The 17,267-nt window shown below is 35.9% G+C and overlaps 1 protein-coding gene across 1 annotated transcript in view; it reads left to right on the top strand.

Annotated features, from left to right (window-relative positions):
• ESRP1 (epithelial splicing regulatory protein 1) overlaps positions 1-17,267 on the top strand; it is a 51,793-nt gene that overhangs the window by 11,187 nt on the left and 23,339 nt on the right. Inside the window, exons 5-13 of the mRNA XM_025043353.1 lie at positions 3,682-3,780; positions 3,918-3,972; positions 5,209-5,319; positions 5,438-5,570; positions 5,661-5,703; positions 7,646-7,956; positions 10,590-10,808; positions 13,047-13,245; positions 16,700-16,868. Coding sequence (XP_024899121.1) covers positions 3,682-3,780; positions 3,918-3,972; positions 5,209-5,319; positions 5,438-5,570; positions 5,661-5,703; positions 7,646-7,956; positions 10,590-10,808; positions 13,047-13,245; positions 16,700-16,868 — 1,339 coding nt within the window. The remainder of the gene's footprint in view (positions 1-3,681; positions 3,781-3,917; positions 3,973-5,208; positions 5,320-5,437; positions 5,571-5,660; positions 5,704-7,645; positions 7,957-10,589; positions 10,809-13,046; positions 13,246-16,699; positions 16,869-17,267) is intronic.

Genomic DNA, 17,267 nt, shown 5'->3' on the forward strand with positions numbered 1-17,267 from the left:
TATTCATGTTAAATTCTGGTAAGGATTATGAATCGAACAAACTTTCCAAAGAGAGGGTAGATTGGTTTGTGTAAGTGTGTGTGTGTGTGTGTATCTGTAAGGGAGTGGTTTGGGTGTGCAGGAGGTTGGGTGACTTTTAAAAGTTGTTAAGAGCTTAGAACTGCTGATTCTCTTGATGTGTAATGACCTGAAGAGAAACATGTTGGGACATGTTACGCAGAACCAAGTTAGCCAAATATCTAGAACATATTCTTAATTTAAAAGAATTATTTAAAATAATTCTTTAGCTACAAATCTCTGTCTGTACAGACAGGATACTGTTCATTCTTACTTTTGATCTATCTCTTTCACTTGGATCTTAAATATCCATTTAGAAAGCTTCTCATAAAGTATTGCTCAAAACAAAACAAATTAGGCAAAGCTTCTTGGTGCAGGGAATTGTGTACACACAGTCAAATCAGAGCTGTATTATAATTTCAGTTACATTACTTACCAGGAGGGAGACTGGGTGAGTTACTGTATTTCTCTAAGTTCTAGATTTTTTATCTGTTTGATTTTACTATTGGCAGAGATATTGTGAAAATAGGGGGAGATAGACAGTATTTGGCCAGTTTTCTTCAAAATCTTTGTCCAATAATGGTCTCAATGAAAGAGCTTTTTCTGACAATGTGATAGATAGTAAGGGGTAAAGTTAGAGCTATAGGGAACTGTTAGCTTACACCAGTGATTCTTAACCTGGGATGGTTTTTGCCCATCTGGGGGACATTTGGCAATGTCCAGAGACATTTTTAGTCATTACTGTGTGTGGATAGAAGCCAGCAGGCTACTAAAAATTGTATAATACACAGGCAACTGCCCCTCCCAACAAAGAATTATCTGCCTTACATGCCAATAGTGCCAAGATTGAGAAACTCTGGCTTATGCAATGGAATTGGTTTCCATTTCTTGGATACTTTTCTGTTTATTCCATTCTCTTTACTCCTGACAAGGCTGAAATTATTACTAGAATTGTAGAGCTCTAGACAGTTATTCCATGGCAAGAGTTTGCATGATAAACTGTGGCTGGTCACAGCTAATCTTTCTTAGCTCTGTAGGGCTCTGTAATGTCCCCACCTCACCCCCAGAAAATTTAGGGCATCCTGCGGCTCTGATTTTCTGTCTCGTCATCATATTCTTTGAAAGTGGCATTGAATTAATAAATATGTAATAGTACAGCCTTTCACAGATGACCATTTTAATGACCCCAATAGGTGGTCATTGCTCTGTTGCTTGAATATCTCCTAGGATTGATTTTCTAATCCCTTAGTGGGCAGCACATTTATTTCATCACTAGATGATGTGAAGGGCAGGATTGCCTCTGTGTGTGTGCGTGTGTGTGTTTGTGTGTGTGTGTAATGGTAGAACTCATCTACCATTTTAGCGTGATTATCTAATAGTATACAAATAGGCATCAGATTTTTTAGTCATAAATGTGACCTTCAAATTGTGATTATTTTAGGTTATAAAAGTTGGTCACCTGAAGGTTCTAGGAAGGGGAAGGATATCACTTATTAAGTGCCTGCTGTTGTGCCCTGGACTTGCTTTATTTCATTTAATCTTTACTCCCCGCCCCCCCGCCCCGCCCAAAAAAAAAAAAACAGAACAAAGATAATCACAGTTTAGGCTTTACAGATAAGCTGAAATTCAGTGGAGTTAAGTATTAAGTAGTTTACCAAGAGCCATATGGCTGCATTTCTACATGTGGTATATTTAACTGAAGAGACATGTAACTGGTGAGGGACAACACAAGTGATTTGGTCTAGCATTTTGGGAAAGCAATACAAGGTCTCTACCAGAGGAAGGAAGGAGAAGGCTAGGGGATGAAAGGAAAGAGCTTTTGATTGAGAATGGAAAAGGATATTACTCATTTAATTGAGTCTTCAGATGATTGGCTGTAATTCTTGGTGGGAGGGAGCTCTCTGAGTTGTTTTAACATTGTATATATCCTTTTCATCTGTGGTAAAAATAGTACCTACAGACTTTTTCTTAACATGTTTTTGGTTTTTGTCCTTATAAAATATCAGTCAGGAAATTATAAAATAAGGCAAACATTCTAATAATCACCACCCAGATGGCTGTCTTCATTTTACTTTTTAAATTAGTTTTTAAAATTGTGGTATAATTGTATACGAGACTATATTTATTTGTTTCAGCTTACAATATTATAATTCATTATTTGTATATCCTACATAGTGTTCAACACTGTAAGTCTAGTTACCATCCATCACCATACAATTGACCCTCTTTACCCCTTTCACACTCTCCTCCAGCCCCCTCTGGTAACCACCAGTCTGTTGTTGTCTGTATGCGTTTGTTTGTGTTTTAGATTCCACATGGGTGAAATCATAGGGTATTTGTCTTTGACTTATTTCACTTAGCACAGGACCATCAAGGTCCACAAATGGAAAGATTTACTTCTTTGCTGTAGCTGGGTAGTAGTCCACTGTATATATGTACTACATCTTTATCCATTCATCTATCAGTGGACAACAAAGTTGCTTCCATATCTTGACTATTAATAGCATTGCTGCAATGAACATAGGGATGTATGTGTCTTTTCAAATTAGCGTTTTTGTATCCTTCAAATAGATACCCAGAAGTTGAATAAATGGGTTATATGATAGTTCTATTCTTAATTTTTTTTTGATAATTGTCAACACCATTTTACATAGTGGCTTCACCAGTTTACATTCCCTTTTCTTCAGAACCTCGCCAATACTTGTTATCTTTTTGATGATAATAGCCATTCTGACAGATGTGAGATGATATCTCATTGTGGTTTTAATTTCCATTTCTCTGATGATGAGTAATATTTAGCATCTTTTCAAGTGCTGTTGGTCTCTGTTTTCACTTTAAACTTGAGAAAAGATGAGAGTCTCATAGTATTATCTGTTATATGCATTATTGATATAAATTTATATGTAATAAGTGTGACTATAGCATTGAAACTTAAAGAAATTAAACACTTCAGTGAGGGTTAGTTTCCTAAGGTAACAAAGATACATGCTTATTTTAGAGAGATTGCAAATTTATAAAGCTTGATGGAAATATCTTCTGGGTTTCACCCTCAAACCCAATTTGAGCCACACATGCATTTCTTAAAAGCCATGCTTTCTGGCTTACCCAAACAGTGTATTCACTTGATCAAGATCTACCGTGGCCACTGTTGGCTCTGAGTGCTTGAATTGTTTCTTACAAATTTACTCTCTAAGGACAAGCATTTACTGCCCTTTAAGATGGCTGTGTTATGAGGCATGATCATTACCTTGTGTGTGCTGTAATGATATATAGGATGAAGGATTCTATTAACTTCGTTGTATACTTACTTCCTGGTTTGAAAATAAACAAGTCAGTATTAATGCATTTGCTACTACTCAGTAAGCAGAAATATTACTGCTAGTACTTCACGACAGGATCGATGTGGCCATTTTACCTGAGAGCAGTTGGAAACTTCAGGGAGTGTGGGTGATGTCCAGACTGATGAGAAGCAGCCATTCTGAGATTTCAAAGAATTGTCAGTTTAGATGCATTTTAATTTTAATTTTAATTTGCTTGGCTTCAAAGCTCTGTGTGAGTTTAATTTGGGGTTAGAAGCAACCTCATTTTACCTCCCTAAAATGTTTCCTTGACTTAATCTCCCAGATTTAAATTTTGAGAAGAATAGTTCAGTCTCCCGGTACGGAGCCTCTCAAATTGAAGATCTGGGGAATATAATTTTAGCAATGATTTCAGAGCCTTATAGTAAGTATCACTGTTGTAGCAATGCAGACCTAGAATTTGATCCTACCCTTTTTCCCTCACCTAGGCTTTTGAATTTCCTTCCATACGTTTGTCTCTCTAATAGCTAAAATGATGACTTGTATGTTCTTATTTTTTAGATCACAGGTTTTCAGATCCAGAGAGAGTAAATTACAAATTTGAAAGTGGCACTTGGTGAGTACTTGAGGGCTATTCCATTCGAGCCTTTTGATTTGTCTTTATTCATATTGTGATGTTTTACCTTACCTTATATTTTAGTCACTTTACTAAACCTTTTGGCTATCCATTTTTTAATATTAGGTCACTTAGAAGTTTATATCTTAAAGTATGCTTGGATGTTGAGATTAACATTTAATGAAATATTTGCATCTTTATTAGTCACTATGGCCTTAGGTAAATCATATGTTTGTGTCTATGATTCTTATTTTAACCTCTTTTAACCTCCTCTCACTGGAAAACTTCCAAAGGAAAAATCATAGGCTTTAATAACAGTTCACAAGATCTTTACTGAGATAATTTTAAGTATGTTCTATCAGCTTATACTTTAAAGCAAAGGAAATAACTGGAGACAAGTATGAAATGGTGGTATCTCTGTTTGTGATCACAGGTAGACCTTTTTAAGTTTGTAAATCACAATATTGAATTACCTGAAGTTGCCAGATGCTTGACATGAACAGAAACTTCTGACATCTTTGCCCACAAATTTAAATTGAGGTCTATATAGTTGTGGAGAAAGTGACTCATGAGGAAAATGTCCTAGGAGTACTGAAAATTTGAATATGGGAGAAATTAGAACATCAAAAGGTGTCAAAATAGATCATAGGTGATTTGCAGATGACTCATCAAGGTGTGGACACTCTTGAGGGCTTTTCCACAAGCATTTCCACAAGCACTCTGAGGGCTCCCCTGTTTGATAGAGGAGATATTTTAATGGCAGACTTGTGACCGTGTGCACTTATTCTTGATGTGGATTAATTGCCAGCTTTATGCAGACCTTAAATTTTGCCGTCAAACCCCGCTGGCCAAACCAGTACTGGCCAGTTCTGAGAATGAATTTAAACCTATCCTTTCTTGCTCTAGGAACTTATAGGCCATCAGGGTATTGAGAGACCTCTGCTTCCTATGAGTTGATGGCAAACAAGCAGCAATTCCGCTGATAGATTGCTAGATGAGCTAGCTATGTTGGATCTGCATATCCAGTTGTCTTTCTGCAGTGAACCACCTAAAGAAAACTTTGAACTGTGCCCAGATATTTTTTGAGGTTACAGAGTAAATCAGGCAGTGTTACAAGTCTTTCTGAACTCCAAATAAATACCTCATGTGTAAACTGGCAAATTGCTTTACCGGGGGTAATAGGTCAAGACTTAATGGCATTAAATAATGTAACCTGAAATTTTGCTTGATCCACAGCAGCAAGATGGAACTTATTGATGACAACACGGTAGTCAGGGCACGAGGTTTGCCATGGCAGTCTTCGGATCAAGATATTGCAAGATTCTTCAAAGGACTCAATATTGCCAAGTTGGTTTTCTGTAATCTCTATTTTACTTTACAATCTCAAAAGGATAACGGGTTTCCTATAATTTTTTCCTGACTTATTTTTTTTTCACTTCTGCTATCTCTTTTGTCTTTTTCAAAGGGGAGGTGCAGCACTTTGTCTGAATGCCCAGGGTCGAAGGAATGGAGAAGCTCTGGTTAGGTTTGTAAGTGAGGAGCACAGAGATCTAGCACTACAGAGGCACAAACATCACATGGGAACCCGGTACATTGAGGTACGTCCTCACCACCTGAAACCCTCGAAATTTTGAGTGTGAATATTAGAAAGCTCAGAAACTATATTTAATTTCCCTTTCTTTTCTTAGGTTTACAAAGCAACAGGTGAAGATTTTCTTAAAATTGCTGGTGGTGAGTGCCTTTTGTAAAATGTGCCTATAGTAAGACTAAAATTTTACTTGTATACCAAGGGTAAATAAATAGGGTAATTAATGGTTTTTATTTCCCAATGAAGCATAGGAATTGACATTTTTTAATAGAAAGAAATGTCCAATAGTATCAGTAAATGTAATGCATAACACTTGTCCTAATGCTGAGTCAACCAACTGTAGTTAAATAGCCGTTTAAAATACTACAATACAAAGGTGAAGGGGTCATATAAAGTAGTGTACAGAGCGAAAGAGTAGTTCTCGAAAGAAATTATTCTGAAAACTACTTCGAAACATCCATATCAGAATACCTGGAATTGTTGCATCTCTGCTTCTGGTTTTTCTCTAAACTTCCTGAATTCATCCCTGACTAGAAACAGTAGCTTCTGGCTTCTAGTATTTTAAGATAAGTAGCGTTCGCAGTAACATGGTCAGAAAGAATCAGAAACAAGATAGTTTTTATCTAATTCTTAAGTGATTCATAACTTTAGAACCTAAAAATAAGGGGGAAGGGGAAAAAGAGGAAAAAAATAAAATAAAATAAAATGTTAAAAAATAAATACCTAACAAACAAAAACCTAAAAACCGCTGCATAAAAAAACGTTAACTATGGTTTGTCCAACAGATTTCTTCTATACATGTGACTACTTTGTAAATTTCTGTTCATGTTGCTTTATAACTTCCTTTCTCCTTTTAGTATATTTGAATATCTTCCTATTTACTCAATTTTCCTAAATGTTAATTGCTATGCAATATCATATGTACTATAGATTTGTATTAAACATCCCTGTTGGGCAGTTAGAGCTTATTTCCAACTCTTCGCTCTTAAGTATGTTGCGGTGAATATTTTTGTATCTCTGTATGTGCCAATCATTAAGATAAATGTCTAAAAGTAGGATAGCTCAATCACAGAATGTGAGGGGACATTTTAAGAGGCTTTTGACACCTATCGCCAAAATATATGAGGGTGACTTTGACTTAAATACAGAAAGCACTTATATCCCTGCATTATATAGCCCTGTTAAAAATCTTTTCATCAGTAGAACTTGCAGTAACAGCATCTTGTTTCTACAATTTGCTGGCATAATTCTGTTCTGGCATTTACTTCTCAAGGTAAATCAAAGCTTTCAAATTCAGAGCTTCAAGTATAATCATGTTCCCAAAGCAATGTTTCATATTGATTGGGGATAAGGTATATTTGAAGTTGCTTTGGTCCTGAGGTTTTATGTAATACCAGTGTAAATTGTAGATGGCAAAGTTAATTAATGTTAAAGTTAATGCTTGGGATTTCATGGTACGAGTGGTATGATTAAGGGGAAATATTAGTAGTGTATGAGCTTGAATGACGTACTTTTGAGTACTACATGGCAGTACTGTACAAAAATACTTTGTGATAGGCAGAATGTTGATAAATGTTGAGACTAACTGCCAAGTATATTCATTATACTATTTTCTCTACTTGAGTATGTTTGAATCTTAAGTTAGTCTCATAATTTGAGGTAGGTTATTTTACCCTTATTTTACAGATGAGGCAACTAAGGCCCAGAGGTTAAACTTTACTATAGTCATACTCTAGTAAATGGTAAAGTCAAGACTGGACCTAGGCATTCTAGCTCCAGGACCTGTGCCCTTAACTACCATGATGATTAATTGCCTCTCCATGAGGAGAACATCGCGGTTGGTCCATGATTTACTTGCTGGGCTGCCTTCCTAATTGAGAGGTGTTTTATGAAAATGATAGGGGAAAAGTTTCAAATCTGTGAGAAGAGAATTCTGATTCCTGGGATGTTATTATGAATTCATTTGGGGGTGCGGGTCTTAATTATGAATGCAAGACATTGCCAAGAATTTTTCCCATTTTAAATTTGGTAGAGTTGGTGTCTTAACCATTTCTCCCCATACTTCCTGATTTTTGTGTTCCCTAGGTACATCCAATGAGGTAGCCCAATTTCTCTCCAAGGAAAATCAAGTCATTGTCCGCATGCGAGGGCTCCCATTCACGGCCACGGCTGATGAAGTGGTGGCCTTCTTTGGACAGCATTGCCCCATCACTGGGGGGAAGGAAGGCATCCTCTTCGTTACCTACCCAGACGGCAGGCCAACAGGGGATGCTTTTGTTCTCTTTGCTTGTGAGGAGTATGCACAGAATGCATTGAGGAAGCATAAGGACTTGTTGGGTAAAAGATACATTGAACTCTTCAGGAGCACAGCAGCTGATGCTGAATCAATTCTGTTGGTTTTTGAGCATGTTGGTGGTTTTGCATTATTTCTATTTATTTCTGAAAACAATCCTACATTTTTCATTGTTAAAGTAAAACTTGGAAAATATAGACATGTAAGTGCATGAAAAATTCTTATTTCTTAAGCAAAAGATAGGCACTGTTATCTTATGTACACATAGAAAAACTACCATGTGTTTCCATATAACTGAAATACTGCTATAGATACACTTTTGTATTCTGTTTCGAAACTCCATATCCTGAAAGTTTACTTATGTCCAAAAAATTTCATCTTTAAGTTAATATTATGTCTCATGGAGGAGGTACATAATTTATTTAGAAATTATTGTATATTTGGGTTGGTTTTTTTTCTATTATAAGGAATTTCTAGGTAAACATGCTTATAAAACTCAATTTCTGATTGATTTCTTTAGAACTGAATATAAGGGTGTGAGCTTTTAAGGTTTTTAATTTTACTGTCTTGCCAAATTCCAAACTATTGGTGACAGCGTAAAGTGCCCTTTTGTCCTGTTACTTTCAGAATTCAGAGTTGTTTTTGAGGCACGAATAGGATTATCAGTTCCTGAAAACACTCTAAACTCTAGGCTACTTGTAGGTTCTCAAGCCTGTTGGTTTCTCTTCTTGACTTAGCCAAAGAGTCAGTTAATTTTTCCTTGGTAACTGAGATCATGTAGACTGCTTCACAGGGCTCTTTCAACTTATTCTACTTTGGCCCCATAATAGAACATAATCGTTTTAATGATTCCTTTGGGCCTTTTTTTGCAAGCAGTTAGGACCCTGACTCTACTATTATTTCTGTGAGTTCATGAAATGATTTTGTATAGCTTCTGCAAAGCTCATTGTATATTGTGACTTAAAATAATTGCTTAACGTTAAATAGAACCCTTCACCTGCTAGGATGAAAAATCAAATTGATTTTTATACCTAGAATATAATTTTATACCTGAAATTCTAAGTTCTGTGTTCTGATGTACTGGTGTTCTTGTGCCCCAAATTATGAACATATTTATAATTTAAATAGTTCTATACCTTGTTGAAAATTATCATAAATTCTGAATCTCTAAAATTTGCTAAACATGCTTGAGGCTTCAAAGCATGATACGTCCTTCCCAAATTTAGGGGGAAATGAGATTTTTTTTATTTTAGATTTTTAGTTGGAAGAACAGTGTTATGGAAACCATGGCATAGAATGGACTACCCTACCACAGTGCCTCAGCTCCATAATATTGATCAGTTTGGGTGTAGAGTATGCTGCCCCTCTCTGACTGTACCATAAGGTGGTTTTGAGTGTGAGTGAGCTTCCTCTCTAGCCCCCCCATCCCTACTGATATATTTAATAAGTGTTGTAGTCATAGACTCTACACTGGCTTCTTTTCATTGCTAATAATCATTTCATTAAGTAACTATTTGCTCACCTCCTGTTTGGCAGGTCTTGTAGTTGCTAGACCATTTCCTGTCTCAAGTTTGTTTATAACCACATTTATTTTCTGTTTGTTTTTCTCCTAATATCTATGCTGTGTCTGGATTGTTTGTATAATTTTTTAATTTTGCTATTTGTCATAAAATTCTTTGGCTATGTTTATTCTTTGATTTTTGTCATCTCTTACTCAGATAGCAACTGGACAGGATATGAATGAAGAAATTAGGGCAAATTTTGGGGAGTTCATCAATTGTTCTATATTTTCCGTTTATGGAATGCTAAAGGCTACAATGATAAATTGTTCAGAAAACTTGGGAATGCCACACATGGTGTTTGCATGAAGACCTCCTAGTAATATCAACTAATACACATGTTCTGAACCAGACTTATTCTAAGACAAAAGTAGGCAAGAAATTTGTAATACGAGTTTTACCTGGGAGCAGTTTTTTCTCCAAAATGTACCTGATCTCACTCATTCTCAAGATAGCTAAATTCTGTGTATTTAAAATATAGTCAAGATCCTCTGTCTTTCCAGTGTCTAAAGTTCACATGGAAACCAAGCGATTATTTTTATGATCACTAATTGATTTTTTTTAACTTTACTTTATTCAGCCATTCTATCATTTGCTTTGCTTTGTACATTATTATAAATATGGCATTATATTTTGATATAATCCAGAGTCATTGTTTTAACTGCGGTTCGATTCTTGGGTTATCTCTTTATATGCCTCTAGTTTGAAGGTTGAATGTGAAGACAGTATTAAGGGGAACATTGTACTTAGTGAAATGAAATCAAATACATTGCTACGGTAGTCCACAATTAGCAATTCTAGATTTTTGTGAAAGTGGCAGAGTTTAAGTATGTTTGTCCCAAGGCAGATAGTGATTTATTTGTGCAGTAGATAAGTCCTTAATCTAAACACATTGTATCATCGTATGTGGTAGATATCTCAGCATGCATTTGACAAAAGTGGGTATCATGCTTTTCTAGCTGAAAAGCATGAAGCCCTTTCTCCATGAGTGATTCTCAAACTTTAATATGCTTATAAATCACTAGAGATCTTGTTAAAATGCAAATTTATAATTACTAGGTCTATGGTGGAGCTGAGATTATGCATTTCTAACCGGCTCCCTGGTGATGCCGGTGCTAGTCTGTGGACTGCATTTGAGTAGCAAGGCTCTAAATCACTTGTTTTGCTTTGAGTACAGGTGCTGAATCGATTCTCCTCGGCCCCTCTCATTCCACTTCCAACACCTCCCATTATTCCAGTGCTACCTCAACAATTTGTGCCCCCTACAAATGTTAGAGACTGTATACGCCTTCGAGGTCTTCCCTATGCAGCCACAATTGAGGACATCCTGGACTTTCTGGGGGAGTTTTCCACAGATATTCGAACTCATGGGGTTCACATGGTATTGAATCACCAGGTAAGAAAGTTGCTTACTGGAAAACTGATTTGCTTATTCTTAACAAAGACTTCCAATAAAAAAGTACAAATGTTCATCAGTTGGATAGTGAGTCTTGAAAGAAAGATTTAACAACTATAAATGCAGGAGGTCTTTAGGTGAACTCCAGAAAAGATGCTATTGTTGGTATGGTAACTCACATTTCATTCTGATTCTGTCATCACACGTATCCATGAAATTATCAATAGCATCACAGTACATTATCAGCCTAATACAACATTTTACTGTTGCAACTACTGAACTAGGCAACTCTGCTGTCATAGTGTAAAAGCAGTCCTAGACAGTATATAAATCAATGAGCTTGTCTGTATTCAAGAGAATTTTGTGTCTATAGACTATTTAGAAATGGCTTATTTTATTTCATATATATATATATGTCAAATTACATTCAGTAGAGTACAAACTCAATAAGGACTTGTATCTGCACCACCTAGAACAGTATGTGATCAGAACAAGCACTCAAATGTATTAATGAATTGTTTGATAGAAACCTCTATCAAAATCTAACCAAATTCTATAGTGTGCAGGTATATATTCTGAGCATATTAAAAGCAGTTCCTGGCTTGGTGTCCTTTGATTTTTGGTTAAATAAAATTAACCATTATTTTCTGGGGAATTTACCAGTATTTTGTGGTATATAAGCATGACTGAATTCTAAAAACCTATAAGCCAAATTGTTCTAATTAAAAATTTGAAACTATTAAGAGCAAAGTTGTATTAATTTTTGAAAATGAAATGATTTCTGATGACTGATGGGTTGAATATAGGTTTATATTGGAAATACCAATGTTTTCCTAAACTGCTAGTATTCCACGTTCTCTTTTCACATGGAGATTTGGTCACATTCATAACCATAATCCTGTCTTCACCAGAAAGTGCATATCACTAGGTACAAGCAATCAGAAAACATCCTGAGTCCCTGCTTGGTTTTCCACACCAGCACATGCTCATTCTAACTTATATCAATATTAAGCTATATAACTTTTTATCTGACTAGGTACCCTCTCAACATGCTCACTGGTGGGAGTCTTTTTGAATAAAATTACCCACAGTTTAGCATTGCCAGGGATTTATTTGGTTTCTCTTTGAGTCACCATTTCTAATGCTCAAGGGGCTATTATTACTCTTTAGTTAACAAACAGTAGACAGATTTATCTATCATTGACCCACATGACCTATTGTGATCTCACTTGAGAGAAATGCTTCTTAAATGATGAACAAGCTCTTAGCTGCCTCAAAGATGTTAGTTAGGTTTCCATCTTGGACTGGGTTTCCCTGGTATCCCTAATTTCCATGGTATGGTAACTCTTAATGGTAACTTGCATGGTAATAATTTGTACTAAATAGTCCCTTAGAGACTTTTTTAAAAATCCGTTAATAAGGAAAATGTCTTATAAGGTGGTTGTGTCTTTTCATCCCCTATAAAATGTCCATGCTAAATGAAGCTAAGGCTTTCTTGTTTTGTGCATCAGAAATCTACCAGCTGGGTTTTCAATTGGGGATTTTTAGCAAGCTCTTAGTAATAGAAGAAATGTCTATCAACACCTGTTTGGCCAAAGTTTAAGGTTGGAGGTGAGAGAAGGGCTCCCACACGAGGCTGATTATACATCTTTCAGCAACCTTCACTGTGCTTTGCAACTGCCAATTCCTTGTCCCCCTTCCCTATCCCCAAGCCGCATTCCAACCTCGGCTACAGGGATAAGAGAGAAGAGAAAGGGATGTTGCAGATCAGTGATGGACAAAACTGAGAGCCAAAAGAGAACACTGGTTTATTTAGTTTTCTGTAGGAGGATATGTAAAGTTCTAATACTGGTTCTGTTAGTAGCTTTTCTCAATCGAATAAGAGTTCATCGAATTTTTCAGAAGGGCAAAACCCAATATACAATACTATAATTTGAAACCACAGTCACAAGGAGACCCTTTCAAAATCTTGTAAATCTGATACTAATTAAATGAAACCAAAAAGGATCACTTTCATGTATGAGCTCTCAAAACTGTTTCTTCAAGGTTTTGTGGGCCATGCTGGTGATTAGGTGATGAAATACAAGGCAGATTTCAGTAGATCACACTGTCACCCAGATTTTGTGGCTAAAATGTCTGTACTATGGGTGATTGTCACTTTGTATGTTTTGAAAGCAACCATTTCCTTGTTGAAGGAGACAGTCTCCTTTTGTTTTTATTCTTCCCCCACACGCTCAGGGCCGCCCATCAGGAGATGCCTTTATCCAGATGAAGTCTGCGGACAGAGCATTTATGGCTGCACAGAAGTGTCATAAAAAAACCATGAAGGACAGATATGTTGAAGTCTTTCAGTGTTCAGCTGAGGAGATGAACTTTGTGTTAATGGGGGGCACTTTAAATCGAAATGGCTTATCCCCACCGCCATGTAAGTTACCATGTAAGTTTTTCTTGGGTCTTGGCGCTATTCTACGCTATATGCTGGTAGGTGCTTAAGCTGCTTTCATAACTTTCTGTTTCTCTGGTTCTTTCTGAGGCAGGCAAGGTTGTTACATAAGGTTTTCCCATCTGAAATCGGTAGTACTGGTAATCATTTAAGACCTTGGTTGTGGACACCCATAATTACAGATGCTACAAACACCTCCTTTCAAATTACATTCTTGCTTTTCCAGTGATAAGCACTTGATTTCTGAAGCTTAGTGTGCTCAAGATAAGCACTGACTCTGGGAGGCAACCTGGCTATGTAAATATTTTAATACGCATTTAAAGGTAAAATTGGTATGGCCAGATTATTTTTTCCTTTCTTTTTTTTCCTGTAACACATTAAGCTTTTTTTTTTTTTTTTTTTTTTTTTTTTTAAGAAGGCTGATTTGATGCCCATTTTGCATTTTTAAGTTTTTGAGCATTAAGTATCTTTTGGAAGGGATAAGCTGGAGAGCATTTCTCTAGCTCTCCAGGATATCTGGAATGAGCAAGTTAGTAAAAAAATATAAATGCGCAAATTAGCCAAAGTTTCCAGTGCATCACAGGATCAGTGCTTAATTTCAAGCCATGCTCTTGCTCATTGGCACCTGGGTACAAGCCATCTGGAATCCTGTTTGAGAGGAATAAGCCCTTCAGTTTGAAGACCAAGTTCTGGGGAGTAACTAAGGAACAGTGGGGATATGATGTTAAAACCTGAATCTTTTTGATGCAGTTTTCACTTTCAAATAAGGCATACCTTGTTAGGATGTACGTTGGATATGTTTACAGAATGTAGCACTTGGAATACAGTTCAAATATAACAAACAGTAAACTGGATTATGACCTTGGTTCCAAAAAAAATGGGCATGTTAGGATGTCATTTTCTAGTAAAAAGGGATCTATACCAAAAATATATTTAATAAAGTATTATTCATAGACTATTTGGTATTTGGTGGGGCTTAATCCTTTTTTGCCTTGGAATTTCTAAATGCTGATATTCCATTTATCTGCTGCTTGCTGTTGGTGAATATTTAAGAGTTGATCACTAAGAATATGAAATTTTGAAAATTTACATTTGGGTTTAAGTGGTTATCTTAAAGTAATCTTAACACGTGTATTGTCTTCATAAACCACTGGTAATGTCAGTAAGTTTTATGATTTCCTCTAGTGATAATCTATCAAGCATTGTGAGATAAGGGAATTTCTCCTTCATGTGTAACCCAAATTCTTCTCCTGTGATATCCTGTTCTCTCTTCCTGATGGAAAACTGGTCATTAAAGACTTTCTTCATAACACTTTCATTTCTTCCCTTTTCCCTTCATAAGCCCTAAAATAAATTTTTAAAAATTTAATGCATTTTTCACATAAAAAAATATTTTTTTATATCTTTAGTTTTAATTCTAAAACTTTTAACTAAAATTTGGCCATTTGCCATTTTAGTGGAAGAGTTTACTGATTTTTTTTTAAATCAAAGTTCCAATTTATGCATGAAAATATTATGTCTCTCCTACTGGATTTTTTTCCTGTCAGCTCACTTCAGGTGATTGCCTATTTATACAGCAACCAAAAAACTTAGAGAAATTGCATGTTTTTCTACTTTCAAGGACTAATGCAGTTAAAATAGTGATTTAGTTATAACCCACTGAGGAGTTTCTTGTTGAATTTGGGAAAGAAATGCTGCTATAGTCTCATTATTTTAAAGTTTTAAACTTTTATTTGTTTATTGAAATTGTACTTTTCAAAAGTTGAGCATTTCAAGGTCGACTCCATTTTTCTACTCTGTGAATGTATACATTTATATATTTTCTTTTAGGAATATGAGAATAGCTGTTCTTTCATTTGAAGAATACCCAAATCTGAGCAGCCTGTTTAATTACCAAAATTTCTATTTTTCTTTAAGTCAGAACAGACTTATACCTACTATATAGTTTGTCTTATTGGTATGAGGCACTGTCGTATAATGAATTGCTTCATAGTTTTGAAAGCAGGATATGAGCACAGGCTTTATAATTTTCTCTATAAGTCAGGTACCTGAATTTGTACTGTTTTGCCCTTTTGAGGACTCTTTTAGACCAGGGATCATAATTTTAAAATTTATCTACATGCTAGATGTCTAAAATGTAGTTTCGTCTATGGCCGTGCTACCCTGAACAAGCCTGATCCTATCTGATCTCGGAAGCTAAGCAGAGTCAAGCCTGGTTAGTAACTTGGATGAGAGACCACCTAGGAAAACCAAGTGCCATAGGTGTAAAAAAAAAAAAAAAATGGAATCGTAAGCTGACAAGGTCTTTGCAATCTATGAGGTCGACCAAGGGTTGCCTCGCCTAAAAAAATAAAAATGAAAATAAAAAAAAATAAAAATAAAATGTAGCTCAGTTTTTGGTGAGCATGAAAGAGGACCCCAGAAAGTGAATATAAGGTCAATATGTGGGCCTTTACCCTTGTACCCATATTCGGCTGACTGCCTTCCTCCTCTGCATAGACATGTAGAAACTCATCAGAATACAGTGGAAATTTCATGTGGAAAAAGTATCTCTTGGGTCTCTGCTGTGTTTGCAAAGTAAATTAGGTAGTTCTAGGTGTGCAAATCAAAGCTAGGAACCCCAAATTCAGGCAACTTCTCAGTTACCTCTTCTGTTGGATACAGATGGCCTAGATAGTTGTTTTCATCTCACATGTTAAAGCTACTGACCAGCAACTGGTCTGACTTAAATGAGTTACCAGGCCTGGAAGATGTTGGATAACCAGAAGACAAAATTCATTCTATTTTCTGTTTAATCTGAGTCTGCATTTTATCAGCTGACTCTTCAGGAAGATTAGTGCTTCTAATTTCTTCAGAGCTATTTCATAGGTTTGATTTTATTTTTTAACAGTTTTTAAGGTTTAGATTATCTTCAAAGGCAGGAATAATAGAGTTAATCTACTCTCTTTAGGTCAGTTCATTCTGGCACAGTCTATGCGTTGGCATAATACTTGCTACTGGTTAAAGGTGTTTCATCATAACCATTTTTATTTCATGCTGTATTATAGGGTAGATAAATGAAACAGCAGTGTAGTTCTCAAAGAAATCCAGAGTGTAGTCTGAAGCTACACTAAATGTCAGTCCTATGTTTTTTTCCTAACTGATACTCAGGAGTGGAAAAAATATCACGTCATGAAATGATTGAGAATATTTTTGAAAGTCCACTTGATACTGGTTTTTCCAAATTTCATACTAAAGTCAATTCATTAGGTTAATGGAGTATGAGATTTGAGATTACTTCTACGTGTTATCTGTATAATCTAAAGGTAGTAGCTTGGTATGGTATAGAAAACTGGTCTCTTTCTTTAAAATATATATGTGCAACAGTGATTTCATGGCTTTAGTGTTAGCACATATATGTTAGCTGTTACAAACGTCTCAACGTTTCTTTCTCTCTTTGCTTATTTAGGCCTGTCTCCTCCTTCTTACACATTTCCAGCTCCTGCAGCGGTTATTCCGACTGAAGCTGCCATTTATCAGCCCTCTGTGCTTTTGAATCCACGAGCACTGCAGCCCTCCACAGCATACTACCCGGCGGGCACTCAGCTCTTCATGAACTACACAGCATACTATCCCAGGTAAGGCTCTGATAGAAGTGGAAATGAGAGACAGAAACAAAGACTCCTTTGAGAGCCAGTGCCTGAGTTCACAAAAGAATATTATCTGCCACATTGAAGGTTAGCATGGCAGGCAACAACTTCTGTTCATATATCTGGCCAAGAAGGTTGTTTCAAGACAAATCGATCTAAGTTTATTTCTTAACCATGTATTAACAGCATGATTTTTTAGGCTACCTTTGTATATAACTTTAATTTTTTATTTCTCCTATCTTAGGGTCATAAGTGAGTGGCACTATAATCATTGCAATAGGGTAGAAGTATCAAGTGAACAAATTACAAAATAAGAAAATCCATAATGAGAAAAATTATATTTTTAAGTAGCATGAATTCATATCTCAATCCACAATAAATAAAAAC

This window comes from Pteropus alecto, unplaced genomic scaffold, assembly GCF_000325575.1.
Source record: "Pteropus alecto unplaced genomic scaffold, ASM32557v1 scaffold51, whole genome shotgun sequence".
Lineage (NCBI taxonomy): Eukaryota > Metazoa > Chordata > Mammalia > Chiroptera > Pteropodidae > Pteropus > Pteropus alecto.